Source organism: Symphalangus syndactylus, chromosome 9 (assembly GCF_028878055.3).
Source record: "Symphalangus syndactylus isolate Jambi chromosome 9, NHGRI_mSymSyn1-v2.1_pri, whole genome shotgun sequence".
Taxonomy (NCBI): domain Eukaryota; kingdom Metazoa; phylum Chordata; class Mammalia; order Primates; family Hylobatidae; genus Symphalangus; species Symphalangus syndactylus.
The window spans coordinates 44128112-44144385 of NC_072431.2; the positions used below are offsets into that span (position 1 = coordinate 44128112).

The 16274-nt window shown below is 40.0% G+C and overlaps 1 protein-coding gene across 3 annotated transcripts in view; it reads right to left on the reverse strand.

Annotated features, from left to right (window-relative positions):
• GALNT5 (polypeptide N-acetylgalactosaminyltransferase 5) overlaps positions 1-16274 on the reverse strand; it is a 59963-nt gene that overhangs the window by 18613 nt on the left and 25076 nt on the right. For all 3 annotated transcript variants that reach the window (XM_063609480.1, XM_055292072.2, XM_063609479.1), the window contains exons 2-3: positions 14420-14586; positions 6574-6693 (exon numbers count right to left, since the gene is read on the reverse strand). In XM_063609480.1, the coding sequence (XP_063465550.1) occupies positions 6574-6693; positions 14420-14586 (287 nt within the window). The remainder of the gene's footprint in view (positions 1-6573; positions 6694-14419; positions 14587-16274) is intronic.

The window sequence follows — 16274 nt, forward strand, 5'->3', positions numbered from 1 at the left end:
ATAATAATAATAATAATAATAAGATTTCTACTTGTGGTCCATTCAGACCTAGAGTTTAAAGAGGATTCTTTACTACACCACCTGTCCCTATCCCCATAGCAGCCTTATGAAGTCAAAGGGGCCTGGATTATCTTTCTGAGTCAGGCCTTATGAAGTCAAAGGGGCCTGGATTATCTTTCTGGCAGCAGGATGGGTCCCCAAACCTGCATTCACATCCCACCTGGCCCAGATCCCTACGAAAGTTCTCATTCATTTGCTGCCAGGACCTAAGGGAAGCAGCATCTGCTCAAAACATAGTCTGGAATTTTATATTGTTTTATTTTGGGGAAGAGGAGAATCCTCCTATGCATGTATGCTATTGCTCTACTTTCAGACACTGTTTTAAAATAAGATCCTAGGACTATGTTAGATGAGAAAACAGGGAGCTGTCTGTGTAGCTGACTCTTGTTGGGATTTCTGATTGGCGTGGTTATTGTCTATGGACATTGTACACACTGTTACTGATTCAGAGAGGCGAGAGGCACAGTGAAGTAAGCATAGCATTAAAGTTACATACAACAGCCTTCAATCCGAGCTCTGCTTTTCCTAGCCGGGTTAGATAAGTTACTTAACCTTTTTGAGCTTTGCCCTATGAAGATATTTCTAAGATCTACCTGATACCTAAATTCTTTAAAAATTGCTGGTATAATTTACTGTCAGAATAATCAACCCAATCACTTAAAAGTTTTAAATGACACATAATAATTGTATATATTTATGGGGCACATAGTGATATTTGATACACAAAGTGTGTAGTGATCAAATCAGGGTAATTAGCATATCAATCACCTCAAATATTTATCATTTATCTGTATTGGGAACATTCAAAATCCTCTCTGATAGCTACTTGAAAATATATAATAAACTATTGTTAACTATAGTGACCCTGTAGTGCTATAGAGCACTAGATTTGGAAAGGGTAGGAGAGAGGGGATATAGGGAGAGATTGGTTAAAGAATATAAAATTTTAGTCCAACCTTGATTGCTACCTGGTAGGATTTTCTGTTTTCTAAGAATAGGTCCCAATAATACTGGATTGTTTACAGATGGGTTTCATTTGTAACTTAAAAATTTGGGGGATGGGGGGTAACATAAAACTGTTCAATGTGCCAAAAATTTTGGGTCCTTGTTGAGCATGGACTTCCACTTATATCCAGTGTACCAGCCTGGAATATTGCTGCAGTACCAGTTAATGCTGGATGGTTATGTCTAGGATTCCTTGAGGGATGTTGGCTTGGCGTGCCATTTAATTTTACATAATGCCTCCTAAGTAATGCTAAGGAAACAATTTTTACCTGCAGCAGATACAAGTTATAAAAGTTTGCAGAAAGATGTCTACCGTTGCTTTTTAGGAGACCTTGGAGTTTGCTAGGAGTTAGATGTCACTTGTCCAGGTACTTAAAGTTGGCCAAGTGATTATTTAGAATGCTCATAGAAATGTCAGGAATTTTGCTAAATGCCATGTCATGAAGGAAATGAAAACCTAATATTTACTTTGACTCTCTACTGCCTGACTGTAACTCCTCTTGGCAGGGCAGTAAATCACTTGGTCTGTTCCACACCAGGAAGGGATATGGGTGATCTACTTCTTCCCTGATATCTCATTTACTCTATCTTTTTAATTCTGTTGGTTTCATATAGTGAGCAATTCTTAGAGATCCATTGCCCCGACCTACCTGTCAAATTTTGAAATCCTACTTGGGCCTCTCAACCTCCTCATTCACAGCAAGCAACTGATTGGACCTAATCTTTTTGCCTGACTTAGATTCAGATGAAGAACTAACATGCCCTGGAAACTGAATGCATAGTAGACATTGCTAATGGTAAGGCAGATCACTGGCCCCTTATTACTTTGTAGATGATTGCAGACTTTCAGAGAGCCTCTTGCAGAACTTCAGAGAGCCTCATGATACCCTAGGACCGAAATAGGCCATCTGACTTCTATTTCTACATGTCTTTGGATCTCTGGATCTCACCCTTGCCTATTACTTCCCTTTTCTTTGAGTCCTAAAGGGCAAATTTTAGGGAACAGTAGTGTCAAGCCCTGTCAGATTCTGGACTCAGATTCTCATCTTTAAACTCCTTGTTTGGCGAGGCATCCTAGAGAAAATTTTTGTCTGCTGTCTTTGCTGATCTCTAATTTACAGGAACTCTTCAGGAGGCCCTTAGTCTCTTACTTATTTCTACTCTTGAGAGCTGTGGCACACCCGGGGGAGTTTGAGAGGACCCACCATGCCTGCCATCTCTGCTCAGTGCCAGTCTCTGAATTACATTCTCTGCTAAAACTGATCCTGCATTGCCTTGAATTCCCCACAGGGGACGGGTGCCCTTCCTGGCATTGGATGTATCCTTGGGCAAGGATACATCGAGACACACCTTTCTTCTTTCCAAACTCTCAGGCACCCAAGCTCCACTAATGCTGCTCAAAGTGTAGGCCACAGACCCTGCTGTCTACAGGGAGATAGCAATAGAAATTGAGAACAAATATTTTGAAACTTTATGGCAATTTGTCAAATTTATAAATTTATTATTTATTTACTGTTTTTATATACATGTAGATATATATATATATATATATTTTTTTTTTTTTTTTTTTTTTTTTTTGAGACAGAGTTTTGCTCTTGTTGCCCAGGCTGGAATGCAGTGGTGTGATCTCAGCTCACTGCAAACTCCGCCTCCCGGGTTCAGAAGATTCTCCGCCTCAGCCTCCTGAGTAGCCGGGATTACAGGCACCTGCCACTACTCCTGGCTAATTTTTTTGTATTTTTAGTAGAGACAGGGTTTTGCCATGTTGGGCAGGCTGGTCTCAAACTCCTGACTTCAGGTGATCTGCCTGTCTCAGCCTCCCAAAGTGTTGGGATTACAGGCGTGAGCCACCGTACCCAGCCATATATATTTTATATATAATAAAAATGGGTTTGTGTTTTATATATCTACTTTCCTTTTTGGGTAATTAATATTGATTATAATTTACAAAGGGGTAGGTCAATAAAAAATTAGAAATTAGGGGAAAAAAGTCCTTTTCAGATAGTTTGGGAAGCATCACTGTACTAGGCAGTGGCAAGCAATTAAGATACACCTAGCTGGGGTTTTTCAAACTAAGAGCTGTAGATTCCCTTAGTGAATCAATCACTAAATCAATTTATTGAGATTGGCCAGGATCTAAAACATAAATAACATAGAAAAGAAGGTATTAGAATCTATTCCACATGTTATTTGATAAAATGTCTACTGTAGTTATATGTGTGATTACACATGTACTGAGTTGTGATGAAAAATTTATTTCTACACAAGCCATCTTCAAAATGGTTTGAGAGTTACTGAGCTAATATTCTCAAGGCTGTTAATGAATCTGAATTTACATTCAGACTTGGTAAATTCAAATAAATTACTTTATGGATGTTAACTGCAAGCACTTGAGCCAGCAGTTGCAACTGCTTTAATCAAGCTCATAACACCCCTTCTAAGACACTCCACCCATGTTGTCTAATAGTTTGGACTGTGTTGGAGGCCATTGCTAGCATACTCTGTGCTCCATGCAGGCAGAGAGAAAATTTTTAAATAAGTAACCTATATTTGGTTCTGTATTCTACTTTCTGTGCATGAATATCTAATTTTCATCTCAAATTTATATGGACAGAATCAAAACTCAGCTGCAATTCCAAACCTGCTCCTCCAGTTTTGAGCCTACCACCCACCAAGTTGTTCAGATACCAGTCCTAGGGTTTGTTTCTGATTGGTCTCATTCTTATCTCTTCACATCTTATCTGATGGCAAGTCCTATACGTTCCATGCGCACAGTCTATGATGAAGCTGACCATTTCTCCCATTTATCCTGGTACCTCCCTGGTACTTGGACAACTATAGTAGCCTCCTAACCGGCCTCCCTATTTCCTTTTTCATCTTCCTGATATCCATTCTCTAAACAGTGGCCAGAATGAGCTTTCAAAATGTACATCAGATAGTTTTGTTCCTATTTAATATTCTTCATTGGCTTCACCTTGTACTGGAATAATGCCTACAATCTTTAAGTGATGCACAAAACTTTAGAAAAACTTGCTTTTTCCTTTCTCCCCAAATGAATCTTTTATGACTCTCCCCATGGTCAGCACCCATGAGTCAAAATGAACTTATTTCTTCACCTTGAATATGCCAAGCTCATTTCTTCATTAGGACATTTGTACTTCTTGTTCCATTTGCTTGGGAATATTCTTCACCCAGACCTCAGCTCAAAAGTTACCTATTTAAACTAGTTCTTGAGTATCCTATTTTTACATCATTTATAGATAATTACTTTCCAAAGGAAATTAAGCATGGAATGCCATTAAATTTTTCTGAATGCAGTCTCTCATCAAGAATCTTAACTGTCACTGCAATGCCAATTTTGGTGTAATGTATTTGTTTCTCACTTAAAATTTCCTCTACAAAGAGAAGACATTTGTTAGCAAACCAATGAAATGAGAAGAGCTTCAAATATGCAGTCCAGTTATGAGAAAATTAAACTCAGGTAAGCAGATAATTTCCCATAAGAACATGCTTGAATTTAAGCTGGTGGAGACCTGTAAAAGCAGGGCTTACAGGGCCAGAGTGGCGGCTAAATGTCTAGAGGCCTCAAGGTGTAGTTGATAAGAGGACGGACTCTGGAGTCAGGGCATTCAGGTGCCAGCTTTGGATTTACCACTGGCTAGATGGGGGAGCTTGCATAAGGCACAACCTCACTGTGCCTCTATATTCTCATCTGTAGAATGAGGATGTGATTGTATTCATCTCATAGAGTTATTGTGAGGATTCAATCAGTTAATATACAAAGTATTCAGAATGGCACCTAGCATATAAATCAGCTAGTATTACAGGGCACAGATCCTTCCATAGAAACGTATGAACATGAACCCAAATGTTTGATGTTGTTTTTAGAATACTCATAAAATAGATTCACTTCTCATTCACTCACCAACACCTGCACACTAAAAAGGGGAGAAGAAAAGAAGGCATACGGCCTTTGGGGAAGGCAGAAAGAACCATTGGAAGAATAGACATGGGTCAAAGAGAGGAGTGAGGATTATAGAATTAAAACATTACAAAATCTTGAAATATTGATGGGTCAGGTCAAAAGGGCACAAGCTTGAAGAAGCTCCTAGTGGTCAAATTTGGGACAATTTGAATACCAACAAGAATAATGGTGATATAATACACATTTAATTTCTGAGCCATAAATCCATATCGGTGAGGGGATGAGAGGGAGGGGAGAGGGAGATTGAGGGGAAAGAGAAGAAGAGTTAGAAAGCAGGAGAGGGAGAGATAGAGATTTTCTCCTTACACATGAATGCCAGCTAAATAAAAAAGAACGAATTATAGAAAAGTAAATTTTCAGTCCTCAGTGTAATAATTGATTTAAGCAAGGATCATCAATGGACACTAAAAACCATTGGGTAAAACATTGTAAGAAAAACAAAATATTCGCATGGATCAATGTATCATTCCACAAATTACTTCTTAATCCCAAAGTAAAGATTTAGCTGTCAACATCTTAACTAACCTCTCAAAGTTAGTATAAACAGTACTGGTGATATTATGTAATATTATATGCCTCTTGATGAGATGTATACCATTTCTATCACCTATGTAGTAGCATTCTATATAATATTTTCACTCCAAAAACATTTATCCTGCAGGTAACAAGAGGAAATCGAAAATTTCAGAACATGGTCAGTGGTACCAAACAAATGGCATGAACTTAAAATACACACACACACACACAAGTATTTAAACAAAGTGTGAGGAGTTGACTATTCAGACTAAGAAGACCAAAGTATCAAAGGCAGAGTATGAAACTTGATTAGTTCCTGAATTTAAAAAAACATTTTGAGACCTGTAATCCCAGCACTTTGGGAGGCCAAGGCAGGCAGATCACGAGGTTAGGAGTCAAGACCATCCTGGCTAACACGGTGAAACCCTGTCTCTATTAATAATACAAAAAAATTAACTGGGCATGGTGGTGGGTGCCTGTAATCCCAGCTACTTGGGAGGCTGAGGCAGGAGAATGGCGTGAACCCGGGAGGCGGAGGTTGTGGTGAGCTGAGATGGCACCACTGCACTCCAGCCTGGGCGACAGAGCGAGACTCTGTCTCAAAAAAAAAAAAAAAAAAAAAAAACACAAAAAACAAAAACAAAAACATTTTGGGAACAATGAGAAAACTTGAAAGCAGCATATAGTGGGTATTATATTTAGTTATGAAAGCTGTGCTTATTTAAGAGAATGCTCCTGTTCTTCAGAGATGCCTACTGAAGTACTTAGGGGTGCAGTATGGTGATGGCTGTAACTTCTTTTTCAAAGGTTCAGGAAAAAATATATGCAGTAGGTGTCTATGTGTGTTTATGATAAAGCACATATTATAAAAACTGTTTAAAATTGATGCAACTAAGTGATGCATATATAGGCATCATTGTGCTGGTCTTTCACATTTGCTGTATGTTTGAGAAACATTTTAAGTTAAAATAAAAATGTAACAAACAAAAAAATGAGTAACTTCTTACCTGTTGCATTCTGTGCTCCTGCCAGCCTGGCCCTTATTAAGCCATGTCTCTCTTTGAGGCGAAGAATCCGAACTTTTGGAAACTGGGACATGTATTTATCCAAATTATCTTTTAGATAGTCTAAATCAGAGTAAAGATAAACCAGGAAATACTTGAATTAAGTAAGTCCGGATAGTATCAGAAGTGCTCCCCAAAGTCAAATGCCAAAAACTATGACATTACCATCATCACTGAATTTTATTCCTTGGGTCATAATTTTATTTTCTGATGTCATTTTCTTGGAAGGATTCTGTCTGGTTTCAATATTCAAAGCTGTCTGATTTTTCAAACCCCAAATCTTTGTTTTCAGTGTTGCAAGGTGATACAGTGGAGGGCACACCTTTCTGAGTATTTGTCAAGGTGGGGGCAGATTTGCCTTAAAATAAATGTAGCTCAGGCTTCTGCACAATTCTGCCTCTACTCTCAGCCCCACCTCTTGCAAAAGCCCCTTCCATGACCCAAGGAAGAGGCTAAACAATGTGTGCAAATAAGACCCTTTCATTCTCTACTCTGACGTCCCCTTCCATTACACCTTTTCTCTCTTATTAGATGGCCCTGGAGGGATCCAGCTAAAGGAACAGTTTACTGGGGGCTTTATGAGCTATGTTTATGTGACTTACAGTCAGTTCTGTGTGTAATCAAGCTATTTACAGCTATCCGAGGTTGGAATGGCTTCCAGAAAACTTTCTAAGAAAGTTTTTCTTAGACAGGACCCTGAAAACTGAATTAGCTTCAGGTCCCACAGAATCTGGACCTGCCCCTCATGAAGGGACTCTTTATTATTATTATTATTATTATTATACTTTAGGGTTTTAGGGTACATGTGCACAATGTGCAGGTTTGTTACATATGTATCCATGTGCCATGTTGATTTCCTGCACCCATTAACTCGTCATTTAGCATTAGGTATATCTCCTAATGCTGTCCCTCCCCGCTCCCCCAACCCCACAACAGTCCCCCGAGTGTGATGTTCCCCTTCCTGTGTCCATGAGTTCTCATTGTTCAATTCCCGCCTATGAGTGAGAACATGCGGTGTTTGATTTTTTGTCCTTGCGATAGTTTACTGAGAATGATGTTTTCCGGTTTCATCCATGTCCCTACAAAGGACATGAACTCATCATTTTTTATGGCTGCATAGTATTCCATGGTGTATAGGTGCCACATTTTCTTAATCCGGTCTATCGTTGTTGGACATTTGGGTTGGTTCCAAGTCTTTGCTATTGTGAATAGTGCCGCAATAAACATACGTGTGCATGTGTCTTTATAGCAGCATGATTTATAGTCCTTTGAGTATATACCCAGTAATGGGATGGCTGGGTCAAATGGTATTTCTAGTTCTAGATCCCTGAGGAATCGCCACACTGACTTCCACAATGGTTGAACTAGTTTACAGTCCCACCAACAGTGTAAAAGTGTTCCTATTTCTCCACATCCTCTCCAGCACCTGTTGTTTCCTGACTTTTTAATGATCGCCATTCTAACTGGTGTGAGATGGTATCTCACTGTGGTTTTGATTTGCATTTCTCTGATGGCCAGTGATGAGGAGCATTTCTTCATGTGTTTTTTGGCTGCATAAATGTCTTCTTTTGAGAAGTGTCTGTTCATGTCCTTTGCCCACTTTTTGATGGGGTTGTTTGTTTGTTTCTTGTAAATTTGTTTGAGTTCATTGTAGATTTTGGATATTAGCCCTTTGTCAGATGAGTAGGTTGCAAAAATTTTCTCCCATTCTGTAGGTTGCCTGTTCACTCTGATGGTAGTTTCTTTTGCTGTGCAGAAGCTCTTTAGTTTAATTAGATCCCATTTGTCAATTTTGGCTTTCGTTGCCATTGCTTTTGGTGTTTTAGACATGAAGTCCTTGCCCACGCCTATGTCCTGAATGGTAATGCCTAGGTTTTCTTGTAGGATTTTAATGGTTTTAGGTCTAACATTTAAGTCTTTAATCCATCTTGAATTAATTTTTGTATAAGGTATAAGGAAGGGATCCAGTTTCAGCTTTCTACATATGGCTAGCCAGTTTTCCCAGCACCATTTATTAAATAGGGAATCCTTTCCCCATTGCTTGTTTTTGTCAGGTTTGTCAAAGATCAGATAGTTGTAGACATGCGGCAACATTTCTGAGGGCTCTGTTCTGTTCCATTGATCTATGTCTCTGTTGTGGTACCAGTACCATGCTGTTTTGGTTACTGTAGCCTTGTAGTATAGTTTGAAGTCAGGTAGCGTGATGCCTCCAGCTTTGTTCTTTTGGCTTAGGATTGACTTGGCGATGCGGGCTCTTTTTTGGTTCCATATGAACTTTAAGTAGTTTTTTCCAATTCTGTGAAGAAAGTCATTGGTAGCTTGATGGGGATGGCATTGAATCTATAAATTACCTTGGGCAGTATGGCCATTTTCACGATATTGATTCTTCTAACCCATGAGCATGGAATGTTCTTCCATTTGTTTGTATCCTCTTTTATTTCATTGAGCAGTGGTTTGTGGTTCTCCTTGAAGAGGTCCTTCACATCCCTTGTAAGTTGGATTACTAGGTATTTTATTCTCTTTGAAGCAATTGTGAATGGGTGTTCACTCATGATTTGGCTCTCTGTTTGTCTGTGATTGGTGTATAAGAATGCTTGTGATTTTTGTACATTGATTTTGTATCCTGAGAGTTTGCTGAACTTGCTAATCAGCTTAAGGAGATTTTGGGCTGAGACAATGGGGTTTTCTAGATATACAATCATGTCATCTGCAAACAGGGACAATTTGACTTCCTCTTTTCCTAATTGAATACCCTTTATTTCATTCTCCTGCATGATTGCCCTGGCCAGAACTTCCAGCACTATGTTGAATAGGAGCGGTGAGAGAGGGCATCCCTGTCTTGTGCCAGTTTTCAGAGGGAATGCTTCCAGTTTTTGCCCATTCAGTATGATATTGGCTGTGGGTTTGTCATAGATAGCTCTTATTATTTTGAGATACGTCCCATCAATACCTAATTTATTGAGAGTTTTTAGCATGAAGGGTTGTTGAATTTTGTCAAAGGCCTTTTCTGCATCTATTGAGATAATCATGTGGTTTTTGTCCTTGGTTCTGTTTATGTGCTGGACTACATTTATTGATTTGTGTATGTTGAACCAGCCTTGCATCCCAGGGATGAAGCCCACTTGATCATGGTGGATAAGCTTTTTGATGTGCTGCTGGATTCGGTTTGCCAGTATTTTATTGAGGATTTTTGCATCAATGTTCATCAAGGATATTGGTCTGAAATTCTCTTTTTTGGTTATGTCTCTGCCAGGCTTTGGTATCAGGACGATGCTGGCTTCATAAAATGTGTTGGGGAGGATTCCCTCTTTTTCTATCGATTGGAATAGTTTCAGAAGTAATGGTACCAGTTCCTCCTTGTACCTCTGGTGGAATTCGGCTGTGAATCCATCAGGTCCTGGACTCTTTTTGGTTGGTAAGCTATTGATTATTGCCACAATTTCAGAACCTGTTATTGGTCTATTCATAGATTCAACTTCTTCCTGGTTTAGTCTTGGGAGGGTGTATTTGTCGAGGAATTTATCCATTTCTTCTAGATTTTCTAGTTTATTTGCATAGAGGTGTTTGTAGTATTCTCTGATGGTAGATTGTATTTCTGTGGGATCGGTGGTGATAGCCCCTTTTTCATTTTTTATTGCATCTATTTGATTCTTCTCTCTTTTCTTCTTTATTAGTCTTGCTAGCAGTCTATCAATTTTGTTGATCTTTTCAAAAAACCAGCTCCTGGATTCATTAATTTTTTGAAGGGTTTTTTGTGTCTCTATTTCCTTCAGTTCTGCTCTGATTTTAGTTATTTTTAGCCTTCTGCTAGCTTTTGAATCTGTTTGCTCTTGCTTTTCTAGTTCTTTTAATTGTGATGTTAGGGTGTCAATTTTGGATCTTTCCTGCTTTCTCTTGTGGGCATTTAGTGCTATAAATTTCCCTCTACACACTGCTTTGAACGTGTCCCAGAGATTCTGGTATGTTGTGTCTTTGTTCTCGTTGGTTTCAAAGAACATCTTTATTTCCGCCTTCATTTCATTATGTACCCAATAGTCATTCAGGAGCAGGTTGTTCAGTGTCCATGTAGTTGAGTGGTTTTGAGTGAATTTCTTAATCCTGAGTTCTAGTTTGATTGCACTGTGGTCTGTGAGACAGTTTGTTATAATTTCTGTTCTTTTACATTTGCTGAGGAGAGCTTTACTTCCAACTATGTGGTCAATTTTAGAATAGGTGTGGTGTGGTGCTGAAAAAAATGTATATTCTGTTGATTTGGGGTGGAGAGTTCTGTAGATGTCTATTAGGTCCACTTTGTGGAGAGCTGAGTTCAATTCCTGGATGGCCTTGTTAACTTTCTGTCTCGTTGATCTGTCTAATGTTGACAGTGGGGTGTTAAAATCTCCCATTATTATTGTGTGGGAGTTTAAGTCCCTTTGTAGGTCACTCAGGACTTGCTTTATGAATCTGGGTGCTCCTGTGTTGGGTGCATATATATTTAGGATAGTTAGCTCTTCTTGTTGAATTGATCCCTTTACCATTATGTAATGGCCCTCTTTGTCTCTTTTGATCTTTGTTGGTTTAAAGTCTATTTTATCAGAGACTAGGATTGCAACCCCTGCCTTTTTTTGTTTTCCATTTGCTTGGTAGATCTTCCTCCATCCCTTTATTTTGAGTCTATGTGTGTCTCTGCACGTGAGATGGGTTTCCTGAATACAGCACACTGATGGGTCCTGACTCCTTATCCAGTTTGCCAGTCTGTGTCTTTTAATTGGAGGATTTAGCCCATTTACATTTAAAGTTAATATTGTTATGTGTGAATCTGATCCTGTCATTATGATGTTAGTTGGTTGTTTTGCTTGTTAGTTGATGCAGTTTCTTCCTAGCCTCGGTGGTCTTTACAATTTGGTGTGTTTTTGCAGTGGCTGGTACCGGTTGTTCCTTTCCATGTTTAGTGCTTCCTTCAGGAGCTCTTTTAGGGCAGGCCTGGTGGTAACAAAATCACTCAGCGTTTGCTTGTCTGTAAAGTATTTTATTTCTCCTTCATTTATGAAGCTTAGTTTGGCTGGATATGAAATTCTGGGTTGAAAATTCTTTTCTTTAAGAATGTTGAATATCAGCCCCCACTCTCTTCTGGCTTGTAGAGTTTCTGCTGAGAGATCAGCTGTTAGTCTGATGGGCTTCCCTTTGTGGGTAACCCGACCTTTCTCTCTGGCTGCCCTTAACATTTTTTCCTTCATTTCAACTTTGGTGAATCTGACAATTATGTGTCTTGGAGTTTCTCTTCTTGAGGAGTATCTTTGTGGCGTTCTCTGTATTTCCTGAATCTGAATGTTGGCCTGCCTTGCTAGTTTGGGGAAGTTCTCCTGGATAATATCTTGCAGAGTGTTTTCCAACTTGGTTCCATTCTCCCCATCATTTTCAGGTACACCAATCAGACGTAGGTTTGGTCTTTTCACATAGTCCCAAATTTCTTGGAGGCTTTGTTCATTTCTTTTTATTCTTTTTTCTCTAAACTTCCCTTCTCGCTTCATTTCATTCATTTCATCTTCCATCAGCGATACCCTTTCCTCCAGTTGATCGCATCTGCTACTGAGGCTTCTGCAATCTTCATGTAGTTCTTGAAACTTGGCTTTCAGCTCCATCAGCTCCTTTAAGCCCTTCTCTTCATTGGTTATTCTAGTTATCCATTCTCCTAATTTTTTTTCAAAGTTTTTAACTTCTTTGCTATTGTTTTGAATTTCCTCCTGTAGCTCAGAGTAGTTTGATCGTCTGAAGCCTTCTTCTCTCAACTCGTCAAAGTCATCCTCCATCCAGCTTTGTTCCGTTGCTGGTGAGGAACTGCGTTCCTTTGGAGGAGGAGAGGTGCTCTGCTTTTTAGAGTTTCCAGTTTTTCTGCTCTGTTTTTTCCCCATCTTTGTGGTTTTATCTGCTTTTGGTCTTTGATGATGGTGATGTACAGATGGGTTTTTGGTGTGGATGTCCTTTCTGTTTGTTAGTTTTCCTTCTACCGGACAGGACCCTCAGCTGCAGGTCTGTTGGAGTTTACTAGAGGTCTACTTCAGACCCTGTGTGGCTGGGTGTCAGCAGCAGTGGCTGCAGAACAGTGGATTTTCATGAGACCACAAATTCAGCTGTCTGATAGTTCCTCTGTAAGTTTTGTCTCAGAGGAGTACCCGGCCGAGTGAGGTGTCAGTCTGTCCCTACTGGGGGGGTGCCTCCCAGTTAGGCTGCTCAGGGGTGAGGGACACATTTTAGGAGGCAGTCTGTCCTTTCTCAGATCTCCAGCTGCGTGCTGGGAGAACCACTACTCTCTTCAAAGCTGTCAGTCAGACAGGGACATTTAAGTCTGTGGAGGTTCCTGCTGACTTTTTGTTTGTCTGTGCCCTGCCCCCAGAGGTGGAGCCTACACAGGCAGGCAGGCCTTCTTGAGCTGTGGTAGGCTCCACCCAGTTCGAGCTTCCTGGCTGGTTTGTTTACCTAAGCAAGCCTGGGCAATGGCGGGCGCCCCTCCCCCAGCCTCGCGGCTGCCTTGCAGTTTGATCTCAGACTGCTGTGCTAGCAATCATTGAGACTCCATGGGCATAGGACCCTCCGAGCCAGGTGCGGGACACAATCTCCTAGTGTGCTGTTTTCCAGGCCCGTTGGAAAAGCGCAATATTAGGGTGGGACTGACCCGATATTCCAGGTGCCGTCTGTTACCCCTTTCTTTGACTAGGAAAGGGAACTCCCTGACCCCTTGCACTTCCGGAGTGAGGCAATGCCTTGCCATGCTTCGGCTCGCGCACAGTGCGCTTCACCGACTGTCCTGCACCCACTGTTTGGCACTCCCTAGTGAGATGAAACCGTTACCTCAAACAGAAATGCAGAAATCACCCAACTTCTGTGTCGCTCAGGCTGGGAGCTGTGGACCGGAGCTGTTCCTATTCGGCCATCATCGAGACTCTTATCTACTTACTAATTGGGTACTATTTCTGTTTATGCTTTCAAGGCCACATTTTATGTTTTTCAGCCAGTTTTTCTCCATCATCCCACAGCTTCTTGAGGTCAGTGTGATTATGGTCGAAACTCTGAAGCTAAAGAAACTTCCCATGTTGCTGTGGTCACAGCTCAAGGCTAAGCTGTTCTGTTAGCATTGCCAAGTCTTTGTTATTTTCTAAACTTTTCTGAAAAATGGGTTCCATTTTGGGAATTTGTAATGGGGTTGTCAGATCACCTACATACACAGGTTATTTGACAACCCAAAGAGTGAGATTCTTCACTATAATAAGCAAAAACAAACATAAAGGCTATGGTGGATTCTGCTTTTGAACTTTGTTGGAATCACCTCATCTCTCTTGTCCTATTGGCAATTTGTCTTCTGAACACTTAACTGAACACATCATATGCCTTGCTCTCAAGAAAGAGGCCATAAGATCTCAATTTCTTTGCCTTCCATTGAGTCTAACTGTAACTCTAGTTATTACCAGTAGGCAAGGCCTCCCTTTAATTGTGATTCCATTAAAAGGGATTTGTGCAATTGTAGAGGACATCTAAGCTCCAATACTTCAAAGTGCCCATCTCCAAGGAGCCATAGTTAGAAGATCATTCCAACATGGTAGGAGAGTTACAACTAACTGAACAGAGCTCCAGATGACTTTTAACATCCATAGATGCTTAGACTTATGTCTCTGAGGCTCCACGTAAAACAAAGCATTTGTACAATGTTTATGCTTCATCAAATTATCCTATAATTTTGCCATCAAAATTGCTACCAAACTTTGCTTCTGCGAAACTTTGACATTTCAAGAGATAGCATGAGTGGTTTTCTTACCTTTGGTGCTGAAGTCATCTACCAGCAGAATCTCCTTGATGAGATGTGGAGGAGAGCGATTGAGGACACTGTGAACAGATCTCAGGAGAGTGGACCACACTTCATCCACAAAGCACATGATGACACTGGTGGTTGGGAGGTTATTGTGAACTAGCTGCTCTGCACATCTGGGCCAGAATATAAGCAGAGCATAAGAGATGTGCTAAGGAGATCCACAAGATAGTTTTAAAAGTCACAGAGTGTGATGGTGTGTATATACACACACACTCAATCTGTCATTGATCTGTCTGGTCTATCATCTATTTATATATACCAATGATGATTTGATTATTTATCATGTGCCTATTTTTGGGGAGGGGTACATGCCAAATAAAAAAGCAGAAGAATTACCCGTAACAGTGGTTGTTATAAAAGGACCAGAGATGCAAGACATGAGAATGTCCCATGGAGACATCACACTGCAGTGGAAAGGACATGAGTTTACAGGTAGTTAGACTCTATTTCAAATCTCATGGCCAATATTTCTCAGGTCTTTAACCACTAATGCCTTCTTTAACTTCTCTGTGCCTCAGTTTCCTCATCTGCAGAATGAGGTAATAAATGGTCTTATTCAATAGAGTTTTGTGGCCTAGTGATAATGTACATACAAAGCCTAGCAGGATTCCTGGCACAGGAATTTATGAAATGGTGGTTATTGCTATCATTACTAGATTATATGCTAGAAGATAGCATTCTGACTTATTTAATGTTCCCAAGTGGTTTATGATTGCCTTTCCAACTGGCTATCTGCCAAGCATCACGGGATTTATTCTTTTCTCCCATTCTGCTTGTGTATGTACTTATGGCATAATATATGTGTGCCAAATAATTAAACTCTTTTTAGCTTCCCTATCTGGGGCTCCCTTGCTGATACTCTGCTGCAGAATAGCCACAGTTGAAAAACCATTTTGCTGGCATAGGAATGCAATCCAGGCTACAGTGGGAGTTAGTATTCAGGTGGGTTGCAACTGGCCTGGGTTTTTTCCCATGCCCTACGGAATACACTGCCTCACTGCTGGCATTCTTTCACCCCCTGCCTGTGCCACTCTTCATAGGCAGTGCCCAGTGGAACCTCACAAAATGTATTTGCCATCTTATTAACACAGCTACTGTCAGTAATGTGATCACTAATGATGATGATCATAAATATTATAAGCATTCTATATTATTTCAATGTCAACCTCAAATTACCAGCATCTCTTTCCTTTTTTATTGGTGAATAACCAAAATCATGGAAAGAGTAGTCCATGATTCTACTGTTAGTAAATGGCAGAGCTGGGACTTGAACACTGATCCAGTCTGGCTCCAAAAGTAACCATTGAGGAAGCCTTAGACCCACAAGAATAGAAGAAGCTGGCAGTAGATGCGACATTTTGTGAGAGCTGGCACTTCTGCCAAATAACATGGTTACACTTTACTTATTCCATAAATAAAAAACAGGTAAGAGCAAAAACCATAGTAAAGCAAATCACATTTTCATGACACTCTAGTGTTGCCAAAGTGCTATTCTGTACATAATTGAATTCAGTCTTCATAACAACTGCTTGAGATACGTATTATTAAACACGTCTTCAAATAGAACAAACTAAATCTTGGGAAGTTAAATGACTTACCCACATCATCCACCTAGATAGGATATATAAGGAAATGTGAACAAATAATGTTTTTACGTCATTGCTGGTTTTTCTGTAGGAGAATGGGCTTTGGAAATAGATATGTGCTCAAATATCAGTTTTTCTAATGACTGATTTGGAACAGCTTTACTACTTCTTTGAACCTCATTTTGCCAACTACAAAGCTGAAATTAAACATGTAC